This window comes from Manis javanica, chromosome 16 (genome assembly GCF_040802235.1).
Source record: "Manis javanica isolate MJ-LG chromosome 16, MJ_LKY, whole genome shotgun sequence".
NCBI lineage: Eukaryota > Metazoa > Chordata > Mammalia > Pholidota > Manidae > Manis > Manis javanica.
The window spans coordinates 20,769,804-20,783,588 of NC_133171.1; the positions used below are offsets into that span (position 1 = coordinate 20,769,804).

Genomic DNA, 13,785 nt, shown 5'->3' on the forward strand with positions numbered 1-13,785 from the left:
TTCATTCTTTTGTGTGTAGTTGTCCAGTTATGTGAACACCAGCTGTTGAAGCTGCTGTCATTTCCCCATTGTATGTCCATGGCTCCTTTATCATATATTAATTAACCATATATGTTTGGGTTAATGTCTGTAGTCTCTATTCTGTTCCACTCGTCTGTGGCTCTGTTCTTGTGCCAGTACCAAATTGTCTTGATTACTGTGGCTTTGCAGTAGAGCTTGAAGTTGGAGAGTGTAATGCTCCCAGCTTCAGTCTTCCGTCTCACAAATGCTTAGGCTATTTGAGGTCTTTTGTGATTCCATATGAATTTTAGAATGATTTTCTCTAGTTCATTGAAGAATGCTGTTCGTATTTTGATAGGAATTGCATTGAATCTATAGATTGCTTTAGGCAGGATGGCCATTTTGACAATATTAATTCTTTCTATCCATGAGCATGGATGTGTTTCCATTTATTGGTATCTTCTTTAATTTCTCTTAAGAGTGTCTTGTAGTTTTCAGGGTATAGGTCTTTCACTTTGTTGGCTAGGATTATTCCTAGGTATTTTATTCTTTTTGATGCAATTGTGAATGGAATTGTTTTCCTTATTTCTCTCTGTGTTAGTTCATTGTCATTGTATAGGAATGCCGCAGATTTCTGTGTTTTAATTTTGTATCCTACAACTTTGCTGAATTCAGATTTTGGAGTGGATTCGTTAGGGTTTTTTATGTACAGTATCATGTTATCTGCAAACGGACATTTTAACTTCTTCCTTACCAATTTGGATGCCTTTTATCTCCTTGTATTGTTTAATTGCCATGGCTAGGACCTCCAGAACTTCGTTGAATAAAGGTAGAGAAAGTGGGCATCCTTGTCTTGTTCTCGATCTTAAAGGGAAAGCTTTCAGCTTCTCACTGTTAAGTATGATGTTGGCTGTGGGCTTGTCATATATGGCCTTTATTATGTTGAGGCACTTGCCCTCTATACCCATTTTGTTGAGAGTTTTTATCATGAATGGATGTTGAATTTTGTCAAATGCTTTTTTCCGCATCTATGAAGAGGGTCCTGTGGTTTTTGTCCTTTTTTTTGGTGATGTGGTAGATGATGTTTGTGGATTTTTGAATGTTGTACCATCCTTGCATCCCTGGAATAAATCCTACTTGATCATGGTGGATGATCTTTTTTTATGTATTTTTTAATTCAGTTTGCTAATATTGTGTTAAGTATTTTTGCATCTATGTTCATCAGGGATATTGTTCTCTAATTTTCTTTTTTTGTGGTGTCTTTGCCTGGTTTTTGTATTAGAGTGATGCTGGCCTTGTAGAGTGAGTTTAGAAGTATTCCCTCTTCTTCTACTGTTTGGAAAACTTTAACGAGAATGGGTATTAGGTCTTCACTAAATGTTTGATAAAATTCAGTGGTGAAGCCATCTGCTCCAGGGGTTTTGTTCTTAGGTCATTTTTTTATTACCAGTTTGATTTTGTTGCTGGTAATTGGTCTGTTCAGATTTTCTGTTTCTTTCTGGGTCAGCCTTGGAAGGTTGTATTTTTCTAGAAAGTTGTCCATTTCTTCTAGGTTATCCAGTTTGTTAGCGTATACTTTTTCATAGTATTCTCTAATTATTCTTTTTGTATTTATGTGGTGCCATAGTGATTTTTCTTTTCTCATTTCTGATTCTGTTTATGTGCATAGACTGTATTTTTTTCTTGATAAGTCTGGCTAGGGGTTTATCTATTTTGTTCATTTTCTCAAAGAACCAGCTCTTGCTTTCACTGATTCTTCCTATAGTTTTATTCTTCTCTATTTTATTTACCTCTGTTCTAATCTTTATTATATCCCTCCTTCTACTGACTTTGGGCCTCATTTGTTCTTCTTTTTCTAGTTTCATTGATTGTGAGTTTAGACTGCTTATATGGGATTGTTCTTCTCTCCTGAGGTAGGCCTGTATTGCAATATATTTTCCTCTTAGCACAGCCTTGGCTGCGTCCCACAGATTTTGTGGTGTTGAATCATTGTTGTAATTTGTCTCCATATATCGCTTGATCTCTGTTTTTATTTGATCATTGATCCATTGGTTATTTAGGAGAATGTTGTGGAGCCTCCATGTGCTTGTAGGATTTTTCTTTTTCTTTGCATAGTTTATTTCTAGTTTCATACCTTTGTGGTCTGAGGAACTGGTTGGTACAATTTCAATATTTTTGAATTTACTAAAGCTCTTTTTGTGGCCTAGTATATGATCTATTCTTGAAAATGTTCCATGTGCACTTGAGAAGAATGTGTATCCTGTTGCTTTTGGGTGTAGAGTTCTGTAGATGTCTGTTAGGTCCATCTGTTCTAGGGTGTTGTTCAGGGCCTCTGTGTCCTTACTTATTTTCTGTCTGGTTGATCTGTCCTTTAGAGTGAGTGGAGTGTTGAAGTCTCCTAGAATGAATGCATTGCATTCTATTTCCCCTTTTAATTCTGTTAGTATTTCTTTCACATATGTTTGTGCTCCTGTGTTGGGAGCATAGATAGTTATAATGGTTATATCTTCTTGTGGGATTGACCCCTTTATCATTATGTAATGTTCTTCTTTGTCTCTTGTGACTTTCTCTGTTTTGAAGTCTATTTTTTCTGATACAAGTACTGCAGCTCCTGCTTTTTTCTCTTTATTAGTTGCATGAAATATCTTTTCCCAACCCTTCACTTTTAGTCTGTGTATGTCTTTGGGTTTGAAGTGAGTCTCTTGTAGGCAACATATAGATGGGTCTCATTTTCTTATCCATTCAGTGACTCTTTGTCTTTTGACTGGTGCATTCAGTCCATTTACATTTAGGGTGATTATCAATAGGTATGTACTTATTGCCATCACTGACTTTAGATTCATGGTTAGCAAAGGTTCAAGATTAACTTCTTCCTATCTAAGAGTCTAACTTAACTCAATACGCTGTTACAAACACAATCTAAAGGTTCTTTTCTTTTTCTCTTCCTTTTTCTTCCTCCTCCATTCTTTATATATTAGGTATCATATTCTGTAGTATTTGTCTATCCCTTGATTGACTTTGGGGATAGTTAGTTTAATAAAAAAAAAAAAACTTTCCTTTTTCTGGGGTTTGTGAGATTTTGGTCTGAACCAGGTTCCTTTGACGTTTCATATTTCTATGTGGTGCCCTCTAGTGCCCTGAAGCTCTATTCTCTGTAGCTGCTCAGCCCCTAGATTGAGGTTGGGGGTTGTAGGGGAGTGACACTGGTTCCTGCAGGGGTGGGGAGGAAAGAGCTGTTTCCTGATTCCTGGCTGCAGTGCCTGTCTCCAGTATCAGAGCCACTGGACCAAGCACACAGGTATAAGCTTCTGACCTTGGTTTCTCTAGCTGTTGTCAGCAGGGAGTCCCTCTGGCTGGCCTGCCCAGTGCAGTGGCTGCCGGTTTGTGAGCAGGTGCTGGCAGACCAGGAGGAAAGTACAGCAGGCTGCATTTCAGAATCAGGGTCCTTGGAGATGAATAGGCATCCAGGGGCATGGAGCAGCTGAAGCTCCTCAAAGATCCCAACCTGCTGGGCAGAGTGCACCCAGACAACCTTGGCCACCTCTCCCTTCTCCAGTGTAGCAAGCTCTATGCAAACCCCGTCCCTTCAATAGCCCTTTCACTGCTAGGAAGCTTCTTGGACTGCCAGCCTTTCCTTTGTCCCAGAGTGACCGGAAGTGGATCCTGTCCTCAATAAATGGCCAGAATCTCAGTCTCTCAAGCACTCCACCTATCCCAGCTCCCCAACCCCACCAACCTCCAGAGCACCACACAATGTAGGTTTGTCCTCCAAAGCAGACCTCCAGGGCTGGTGTTCAGCAGTTCTAGGCTTCCACCCTCTCCCCACTCCATTTCTCTTCCTCCTGCTGGTGAGCTGGGGTGGGGGAAGGGCTTAAGTCCCCCTGGATCAAGGCTTTCATATGTTACCCTCTTCCATGAGGTCTGCTCTGTTCCTGAGGTCTCTATGCAGTCTGGTGCAGCCTTCTTTCCTGTTGCGGTTTTACAGCCAGTTGTATTAACTATTCACACTATATGTGGTTTGGGGAGGAATTCTCTGTTTCACCTCTCACACCGCCATCTTGAATCTGTCCTTCTAGCTCTTTTTCTCAGAACTTAACTCTCCAGAGGATTCCTGGCTCTGTGAGATTAGTGTAATCAATATGAATATCATTTTAACATAGTATTTTTAAAAATCAAAATTAAAGATATAACTCCAAAAAATAAACAAAATATAAACATTTTAAAAATAGGTTGGTATGCTGTCATGCCACACCACCAAATCTGAGATGAAAGGAAAACCATGTGCTCCCATATAAATGTTTTTCTATATTTTAATGTTTTTTTCAAGAGAGTGTATTTGAAAAAAATGTTGAAACATTGAAAAACAGGGATATTAAAACTCACATCATTTTAGTATAAATATTTTATTTATAACAAAACCAGAATTTACTATGATTTTATTTTTCTGATTTTGATAGGATCAAATTCATCAATAATATCTTTAAAAGTCTACTTTTGGGAAAAACTAACCATTTATAAAATACATGCATGAATATAGTAATTCACATTTTTTCTTATTTTGTGGTTATTAAAGAATAATTGGTATGTAATAGTGTGTTTCAGGTGTAAATATAGATGTATGTCAGATTTAAATATATATGTATTATGTAATGGTCACCACAGTAAGTCTAGTTGCCATCTGTCACCATACACTGTTGATAGAGTATTATTGACTATATTTCCTATCTGCATATTATATTTCCAGGTCTCATTTACTTTATAATGGAAGAATGTACCTGCCTTCACTTATTTCATCCATCTCCTAACTCCCTTCTCTCTGACAACCATCAGTTTTTTTAATATATATATATGAGTCAGTTTATGTTTTGTTTTGTTTGTTCATTTGTTTATTTAGAGTCCACATTTTAGTGAAATTATATAATATTTGTCTTTATCTTATTTCTCTTTATTTGTAATCTTTGGTTTCACTATCAGGGTAATGCTTGCCTCATAGAAGCAGTTTGAAAGTGTTCCCTCTGCTTCAACTTTATGAAATAGTTAGAGAAGGATAGTTATTAACTAAGGAGAGATATTAAATATTTGGTAGAATTTACCTGTGAAGCTGTCTTATACTGAACTTTTATTTTTTGGAGATTTTGACTACTGATTCTATTTTATTACTAATCATCAGTCTGTTCAGATTTTCTGTTTGTTCCTGATTCAATGTAGGAGGATTACATTTGCTCTAAACTTCTCTCTCAGAACTGCTCTTGCTATGTCCCATAGATTTTGAAATGTGAATTCATTTTCAGTTGTCAAAGTTTTTTTTTAATTTGATTGCTTCATTGATCCATTAGTTGTTAAGTGGCATGTTGTTTGGACTCCATGTGTTTGTGCTTTTTCCAGGTTTCTTCTTGTAAGTCATTCATTTTTTTTAATTTTTTTTATTTTGGTATCATTAATCTACAATTACACGAAGAACATTATGTTTAATAGGCTTCCCCCTTCAGGAAGTCCCCCCCACAAACTCCATTACAGTCACTGTTCATCAGCTTAGTAAGACGCTGCAGAATCCCAACTCATCTTCTCTGTGTTGTACAGCCCTCCCTGTGTCCCCCCCACTACACATGCTAATTGTAAGGCCCCCTTTCTTTCTCCCCGCCCTTATCCCTCCCTTCCCACCCATCCTCCCCAGTCCCTTTCCCTTTGGTAACTGTTAGTCCATTCTTGGGTTCTGTGATTCTGCTGCTGTTTTGTTCCTTCAGTTTTTCTTTGTTCTTATACTCCACAGATGAGTGAAATCATTTGGTACTTGTCTCTCTCTGCCTGGCTTATTTCACTCTAGCTCCATCCATGTTATTGCAAATGGTAGGATTTGTTTTCTTCTTATGGCTGAATAATATTCCATTGTGTATATGTACCACATCTTCTTTATCCATTCATCTACTGATGGACACTTAGGTTGCTTCCATATCTTGGCTATTGTAAATAGTGCTGCGATAAACAAAGGGGTGCATCTGTTTTTCTCAAACTGGGCTGCTGCATTCTTAGGGTAAATTCCTAGAAGTGGAATTCCTGGGTCAAATGGTATGTCTATTTTGAGCTTTTTGAGGAACCTCCATACTGCTTTCCACAATGGGTGAACTAATTTACATTCCCACCAGCAGTGTAGGAGGGTTCCCCTTTCTCCACAACCTCGCCAACATTTGTTGTTGTTTGTCTTTTGGATGGTGGCCATCCTTACTGGTGTGAGGTGATATCTCATTGTGGTTTTAACTTGCATTTCTCTTATGACAAGCGATGTGGAGCACCTTTTCATGTGTCTGTTGGCCATCTGAATTTCTTTAGAGAACTGTCTGCTCAGCTCCTCTGCCCATTTTTTAATTGGATTGTTTGCTTTTTGTTTGTTGAGGTGCGTGAGCTCTTTATATATTTTGGATGTCAGCCCTTTATCGGATCGGATCTGTCATTTATGAATATATTCTCCCATACTGTAGGGTACCTTTTTGTTCTATTGATGGTGTCCTTTGCTGTACAGAAGCTTTCCAGCTTGATATAGTCCCACGTTTTCATTTTTGCTTTTGTTTCCCTTGCCCGGGGAGATGTGTTCATGAAGAAGTCACTCATGTTTATGTCTAAGAGATTTTTGCCTATGTTTTTTTCTAAGAATTTTATGGTTTCATGACTTACATTCAGGTCTTTGATCCATTAGTCATTCATTTTTATACCAGTGTGGTTGGAAAATATGCTTGCTATGATTTCAATTTTCTTAAATTTGTTCGTGTTTAAAAATTCACAGGACTTCTAAAAATGAAAGTGAAAATGCTGCAAATATACTTGAGCTCCAAATAAATTTTAAGTTAACACGTGAAGAGAATTTTAACTTCTTATGTTTTGGAGTACTTAAAATTAAACAACATGCAGTCAGAGTTCATACCACAGGTATACAAAAAATATTTTGTAACTCCTCTTGGCAAAAGTTATATTCCATTACAATTCAGAGTTGCATTGTAAAGAGGAGAGTTTGTTTAGAAATTGGAGTTTGGGCAGTGTGACATCTGTAGTTTCCTTGATAAAACATGAAAGTTCAAATGCTTCATTTTCTGCTGGAGCTTCTTATAAATCATTGAAGTTGAATATACTGGGAGGGTTAATTTGTTAAGTAGCTAGCAAGTAAAGACACACCACACGATAGGCAGTCGGCTAAGGAGTGAAGAGGGAAAAATAGAGAAGAGACAGAGTATTTTCAAAACTGTGTACATTTAAGTGAACAGAACAGTGTTCTAGGTAGTAGGTTATAATGTTCTTCAGAATGGTAGTGCATGTTAAAGAGTATTGGGCTTGATCTGGGGGTAGATTTGAAGGCTTAACCAAAGACGGCATGATTGAGTTGTATTTGAATCTGAAGGGTGACAATGAATTGTGAAAGGAAAGGAACTGCATGTCAGGCAGAAGGAGGTCCTAATGCAAAAGCAGGAGGCCGAGGAGAGCAAAGTGGGTGTTTAGAACTGAATGTAGGGTCAGGTTTCTAGGGGAAGTGTGGTAGAGGGAGGAAACAGTATCAACGGAAATGATAACAAACAGGGGCCACTTCCTCTCTGCCCAAGCAGACTAACATGCTGTGGGAACAAATAAGCGACAGAAGCTGAAAGAGCAACTGCCGATCTTTCAAAGTTCCCAAGGAGAGGCAACGGCAGACTATGGGCAGGCAAGTGAGGGGGGCATAAATTCTCTGGAAAAGCAAAGATGAGCATTCACCAAGTAGGATGTGCATCTTTAAAACGGGGAGAAAGTGCTCCATCAGGTAGCCAGGAAGCCAGGAACAAGTTTTGAGCTGTCAGTTCCAAATGATTCTCTCTTAAAACCTAACATTAATCTTTCCTCTCAAAATGTTTGCCCTTTCATAGCATTGAACAAACAACTGAGATCCTGTTGTGTCTGTCACCTCGTGAAGTTGCCAATCTCAAGGAAGGAATCAACTTTTTCCGAAATAACAGTACTGGCAAAGATTTCATCTTATACAAGAATAAAAAGTGCCTGAGGGCATGCAAGAATATGTGCAGACATCAAGGAGGCCTGTTCATTAAGGATATCGAGGATCTGAATGGGAGGTACAGAGAGTCCTTTGCTTTCTCAGTGATGAACCTTCTGACAATTACCTTTGGCAGGATATGTGCTCATTTAGGAATTTTAAGTGACCCAATCAACAAGTTATTTCCTCTAGTAAATTTTACTTATGCTCACTTGGGTCATCTCTCTGACCTCAAAATTTTATGACCTTTATTTAATTTTCCTCTATCTCATAAGAACTCCAACTTAAAATTTATTCCTAGCTTGAGAAACAGTAAGATTACTAGGGTACATGTATCTGTGTGTGTGAGTGTTTAGCTCTGCGTTTGTATTCAAAGATCCAAGCCCCCTTTTGGCTTCCCACTCACCCTGAAGTGTGGGTGTAGGGTTGGTGGCACTTTCCTAAACCCTGTTGGAGAGCAAATAGAATTTCCCTGGCAGCCCAGTCGTGATTGAAAAACAAAAACGACAGAGTCCCAACCACTCCTGCCCTGAGGAGTGGTTCTTCTGAGCACTACGTGGAAGAGGTGGTCCTGGCATCCCTCTCCCCTGCCCCTTGACTAAATCTGCAGGTGGATCACCTTCCCAGTGCAAGAGCAATGCCAAGGCAAAACTGTTTTGTTGTGTCTTTAACTGCCACAGAGATAACAGCACTGCCTGGCAGGGCCAGGGTGGGTTCTAAGTCGGGCATGCTTTGTCAGCCTGAATCTCAACACCTGCGATGCATGAGCTATGCTGACCCCACCTTTCAAGATTTTTGTGAGCCTGACTTGACCTGTCTGGTTTTAGTTCTTCCTATGTCAGGCTTTTTCCTTCCAGTCTGTTGTCAATCTGATTTCTCACATTGTTTGTCATCAGTTTAGTGCTGGCTTACTCAGAATGGGCTGGGTAGCTGTCTGAGAATTCCCTGCTATGGCTGTATAGAAGACCTCACTCAAGTCTAGAACATTCTCACACCTGCACTCAGATTTGTTTCACTGCATACTTCGTTTCAAGGTTCAGCCTATACATTTGTTTATTTTTATGTGGTAACCACTGTTGCATCTGTAGCTTGCTTGGCTCCTTAGGTAAGATTGCTGGATCAGGCAAATAAAAATACAGGACACCCAGTTCAATTTGTATTTCAGATAAACAACAAATATATTTTTAGTATAAATATGATCCAAGTATTGCATGGGATACACTTAGAGCTGACAACTCTAGGAGAAGCTCTTTGTAATTGGCTGACAGTCCCATTTTTATTCCCATGGAAGGGAATCTTCTTGGTGAACTCAAGTTAGGGAAACCATGGATATAGGGAGTTTCGTCACTAGTAAACTTCTGCAGGCACTCATGGACACTGAGATCTAACTTTGCAGTTTTGAGACTCTTGCATTTCTTCTCTTTTTTTCTCTTTTTAGTGAGCTGTTTCACACGTTGTCCTCTTAGCCAGTCATATGAGGAAGTGTTACAGCTTAGTGATTAAAAACAGGATCATTCCTCATGGACTGGCTGGTTTAGAAGTCTGACCATGCCACTTACTAGCTCAGTGACCTTGAACAAGTTTCTTAGCCTTTCTGGGCCTTGATCTCTCCTCTGTCAAGTTAGGATGAAAACACTACCTACTTTGTCTGGTTGCTGAGAGGATAAAGTAATTTTGAACACCTGAAGTACTTAAAAGAATATCTGGCATATGATGAATGCTCATCATATAACATGAGTACTCTGTTAAATGTTTACTGTTATTATAGCTCTGTCATGGGTTTTTTTATGCAGCTTAGGAACAGAGGTTATTTACAGGAACTCAAAGTATTTTTTCATCTAACTTGCTCCTCTTAGCATAGTGATTGCTCAGCCACAGACTGGCCTTTCTTTATTTTACCCAAAGTCTTGGGGTTGATTGATTCTAGTTTCACCTTATTGTGTTGACAGGCTAGCATGGAGATCACACTTTCTTAGTTCTCCTGCATATGAGGAACCAGATTTGCCCATGTTATTCCCATGTGCAGCTCCCCAACCATTTATACCTGAAACTGCATTTCTAGGGTGACTCAGACGCTGCAAACCCCAATCCACTTCTCTGAATCCAGTTGCTTCTGCTTCGAGTCTCTTGCAGCAGTTCACCTGAACAATTTCTCTTTTCCAGGATACATAAAAAAACAGTGATCCTGTCCTTCAGTCACTTTTCTTCTTCGCACATAGCCAAGATCCACAGCTCTTATTAGCTCTGCTTTTTATGTTTTAAGTCTGACAATCTTTCACAACCCCTCTTGTAAGTGAAGCTTTGCCTCCTTCCTGTGTACCTGTGGCCCATCATCACATGTGATCCCCCCACATTTCCCCTTTGCTGGCCCAGCGAGCTGAAGGGCTGCGTTTGGAATGCTCTCTCTTAATTTTTGAAAGGTTTTTAGCTATTCATTGATGATAAAGGAGAAATGACTAAATAATCCTCCACAGATTGAAGTGTGGAATACATTTTTTTTGCCTTAATGCTAGGAAAGGACATTTAAAACTCTAGACATAATAAAGCTTTGAAAAATCAGCACAATTTGCATATATATTAAAATAAACATTTTTAGTTTTAAAAATCTGGTATTTCTGGTTTGAGACATATCTGTAAAAAAACCCAAAACTTCTTTACTAAAAAAAAGCTTCACTAGAAATACTACCCAACATAAAGAGAAGAAATAGAACTGCTTATGCCCCATCTCTAATTACAACACCCCCCTCAGCGCTCTAGTAAGAAATGGGGGGGGGGGAAATTACTAAGCATCCTGTTTTGATGCAGTCTGATTCTCATTCTGAATTAGAGTTTCCAGAATTAGCAAATGAAGTTGCAGAATACTCAGTTAAATTTGAATTACACATAAATAACACATTTTCAGTATATCTCAAATATTGTTTGAGACATACTTACATTTATAGTCAGTGCTATAGTAATATCTTTCTATGTTAACAGACAGTAACTACACTTATCGGAGTGAGCATTTAATAATGTAGGTAAGTGTCAAATCACTATGTTCTATACCCAAAACCAATATAATATTGTATATCTGAATAAGCATATATCATGTTTTCTGTCTCCAAGAAACTTACAATCTGTTAGGATGGACTAAAACAAATTGTGATTTGAGAAAGTATTCATTATTTCTCTGAAATTCATATTGAATTGAGCATTCTGTATTTTATCTGGTAACCATGCTCTGAAATCTTAAACTGTAAGGAAATCTTTTCTCTTTGAAAAATGAAAAGTTTAGTTGAACTTAGGTGTAGTATATTATGCTCAGGTGAAAGGATTGTAGAGTGATTATAGATCATAGACATGTAGTATTTATTACTACATTCTTTCCTTGTATTGGCCTCAACTGGATCTTACCTACTTTTCCTTTTATAAGAGAGCCATCCCTAAAGATCAGTTTATTCTATTGACTCTGTTGATCCCTAACACATGTCTTTTGGTGACATGGAATTTATCTTCATTTTTAAAATCACCTATTGATGATTAGTCTACTTGAGTATTTGGGTATTAGCAATTAATGGTTTTCCTTTCATGTATTTCATATTCAACCAATTAATTCATTGCAAAATAATGCATTTAAGCCTAATAAGATGATTTTTTATTTTTGCCATTTCATCAACCTAAGTACAATTTTTCATCAAGGTGTGTTAAGTGCACAAAGCACAACTGGAAGTTAGACGTGAGCACCATGAAGTACGTCAATCCTCCAAGCAGCTTCTGTCAGGATGAACTGGGTAAATACCATCAATATTTATATACGTATTCTGCTATTTCTGTCACTGCAGTCCTTCTTGTCAACTTGTTCCGAACCTCCCTTGAAGCTCTGGGTATATTTTAATCTTAAACTGTGGTCTTTTTCCTATAATTAACATTGAAAGTTCTAAACAGAAGATTTCTCCAAAAAATTCCTTCATTCATTTGTTCAGCAAATATTTGTTGAAACCTTACTGTGTGTAAACATCATACTGGATACAAAGAGGGGTAAAGTATAGTCAATGTAAATAAGATGACGGTACATGAAGTGGTGATTAAGACAAGCCTGTGACCAGCGAAGACCAGGGCAGCTCTGACAGGTCTTTTAGATACAATGTACTAGAAAACAGTGGGTCTGTGAAGACACACAAGGTAGATGTTCATGTACACAATCATCTGACAATTATGATGAAACTTCACAATTTTGGCTGTGAAATAAAATACTTCAAATTCCATGGCTCTTTCTGACATAGATAAGAGGCTACAGTTTACATCTGGGTCACAGTATACTGGCTCCGTTTCTACTTTTTGCTCCCACCCAACTCAGAAAAGCTATATAAATATGTGTAAGAAGGCTTAGTCATAATAATAAATTTTATTAAAATAGTGTTTCGTCAGTGGAAAAAAATTACTTGTGACAATTCTTGAAAGTGTGTTAGATGCACAGAATGACTGTTATAGGTATAAAAAAATAGATTTGATCTGGTTGGGGGAATCACAAGAAACTTCATGCTAGAGATGGTATTTGTGTTGGGTTTTGAAAGATGGACAAAATTTCATCAAACAGAGAAGAGAAAGAAGACATTACTGGTAGAGGGAACAGCTGCGACAACTAAAGATGCTAAAATCTTTGAGGCCAAATATGTAGTTTAGTTGGCTGAAGCATAGGGTCTGAGCACTGAAGTAGTGGCTTATAGAACACAAGGAGGGCCTTGAATGCCAGTCTAAGAATTGAAGCCTAGTCCAGAATGTTTATTAAGTGTGTGCCAGGTGTAGTATTAGGCACTCGCTGTGATTTATGTCATATTACCCTCGTTCACACTGACCCTACAGCGAAGTAATGGGAGTTAGTAATAATCATTCTCTTACCACACACACACACACAAAAATCAACCCGCCTGTCTCAGTGTCTGCACATTCTTCCTAGCCTCCTGTGATAGGTGACAGCGGGTCAGTGGGTGACCTGAAGCTGCTCCCATGGCTAGCCCTGCCCCTGGCACACTGGATCTCATCTCGCACCTACTCAAGGGCTTCACTCCTGCAATCGTTCCTTTCTCTCCTGTGCCATTAATTTTGTCTTTGCCTCTTAGTCCGCATGTCCCCCCCCACACACAGATGCTCTGCTGTTCATGCACATAAGCCCTTGCTAGACTTTGCATTCTCCCCACGTCATGCTCCCATTTCTCTAACACTTAAAACAAGCTAAACCCCATGAAACAGACGTCTACACTCGCTGTCTCTGCTCTTCCACCTCCCATCCTCTCTCACTTGAGTTTCTGTCCCACTAACACTGTTCTTGTCAAGGTCACCAGTGTTCTCCATGTTGCCAAGTTCAATGCTCACTTTTCTATTTTCATGGAATTCAAACTTCCAGCAACACAGAGCACAATGGCCCACAATCTCCTCCTTGATAAATGTTCTCTGTGTGTGGGAAGCAAGACTCTCTGTATTAGCTGTTGCTCATAAATTTGGTGGCTTAAAACAATACAAATCTATTATCTGACAGATGTGTAGTCAGAAGTCCAACACAGATCTCACTGGCTAAAATGATGGCGTCAGCAGGCCTGCGTTCCTCCTGGGAGCTCTAGGGGAGAATCTGTTTTCTTGCCTTTCCCGCTTCTGGAGGCCCTCTTTGCCCATTTTCAAAGCCTTGCATCTCTGTGACCATTTATATGCAGTCATGTCTTCCTCTCTCTTCTGCCTCCCTCTTCCAGTTTTAAGGATCCTTAAAATACACTGGGGTCACCCAGATACTCTAGGATAAT

General features: G+C 38.7%; 1 protein-coding gene across 1 annotated transcript in view; it reads left to right on the plus strand.

Moving 5' to 3' along the window:
- The window catches only part of LOC108392748 (cytidine monophosphate-N-acetylneuraminic acid hydroxylase), a 111,639-nt gene that overhangs the window by 46,914 nt on the left and 50,940 nt on the right, over positions 1-13,785 (plus strand). The window contains exons 3-4 of the mRNA XM_036994427.2: positions 7,887-8,090; positions 11,690-11,781. Coding sequence (XP_036850322.1) covers positions 7,887-8,090; positions 11,690-11,781 — 296 coding nt within the window. The remainder of the gene's footprint in view (positions 1-7,886; positions 8,091-11,689; positions 11,782-13,785) is intronic.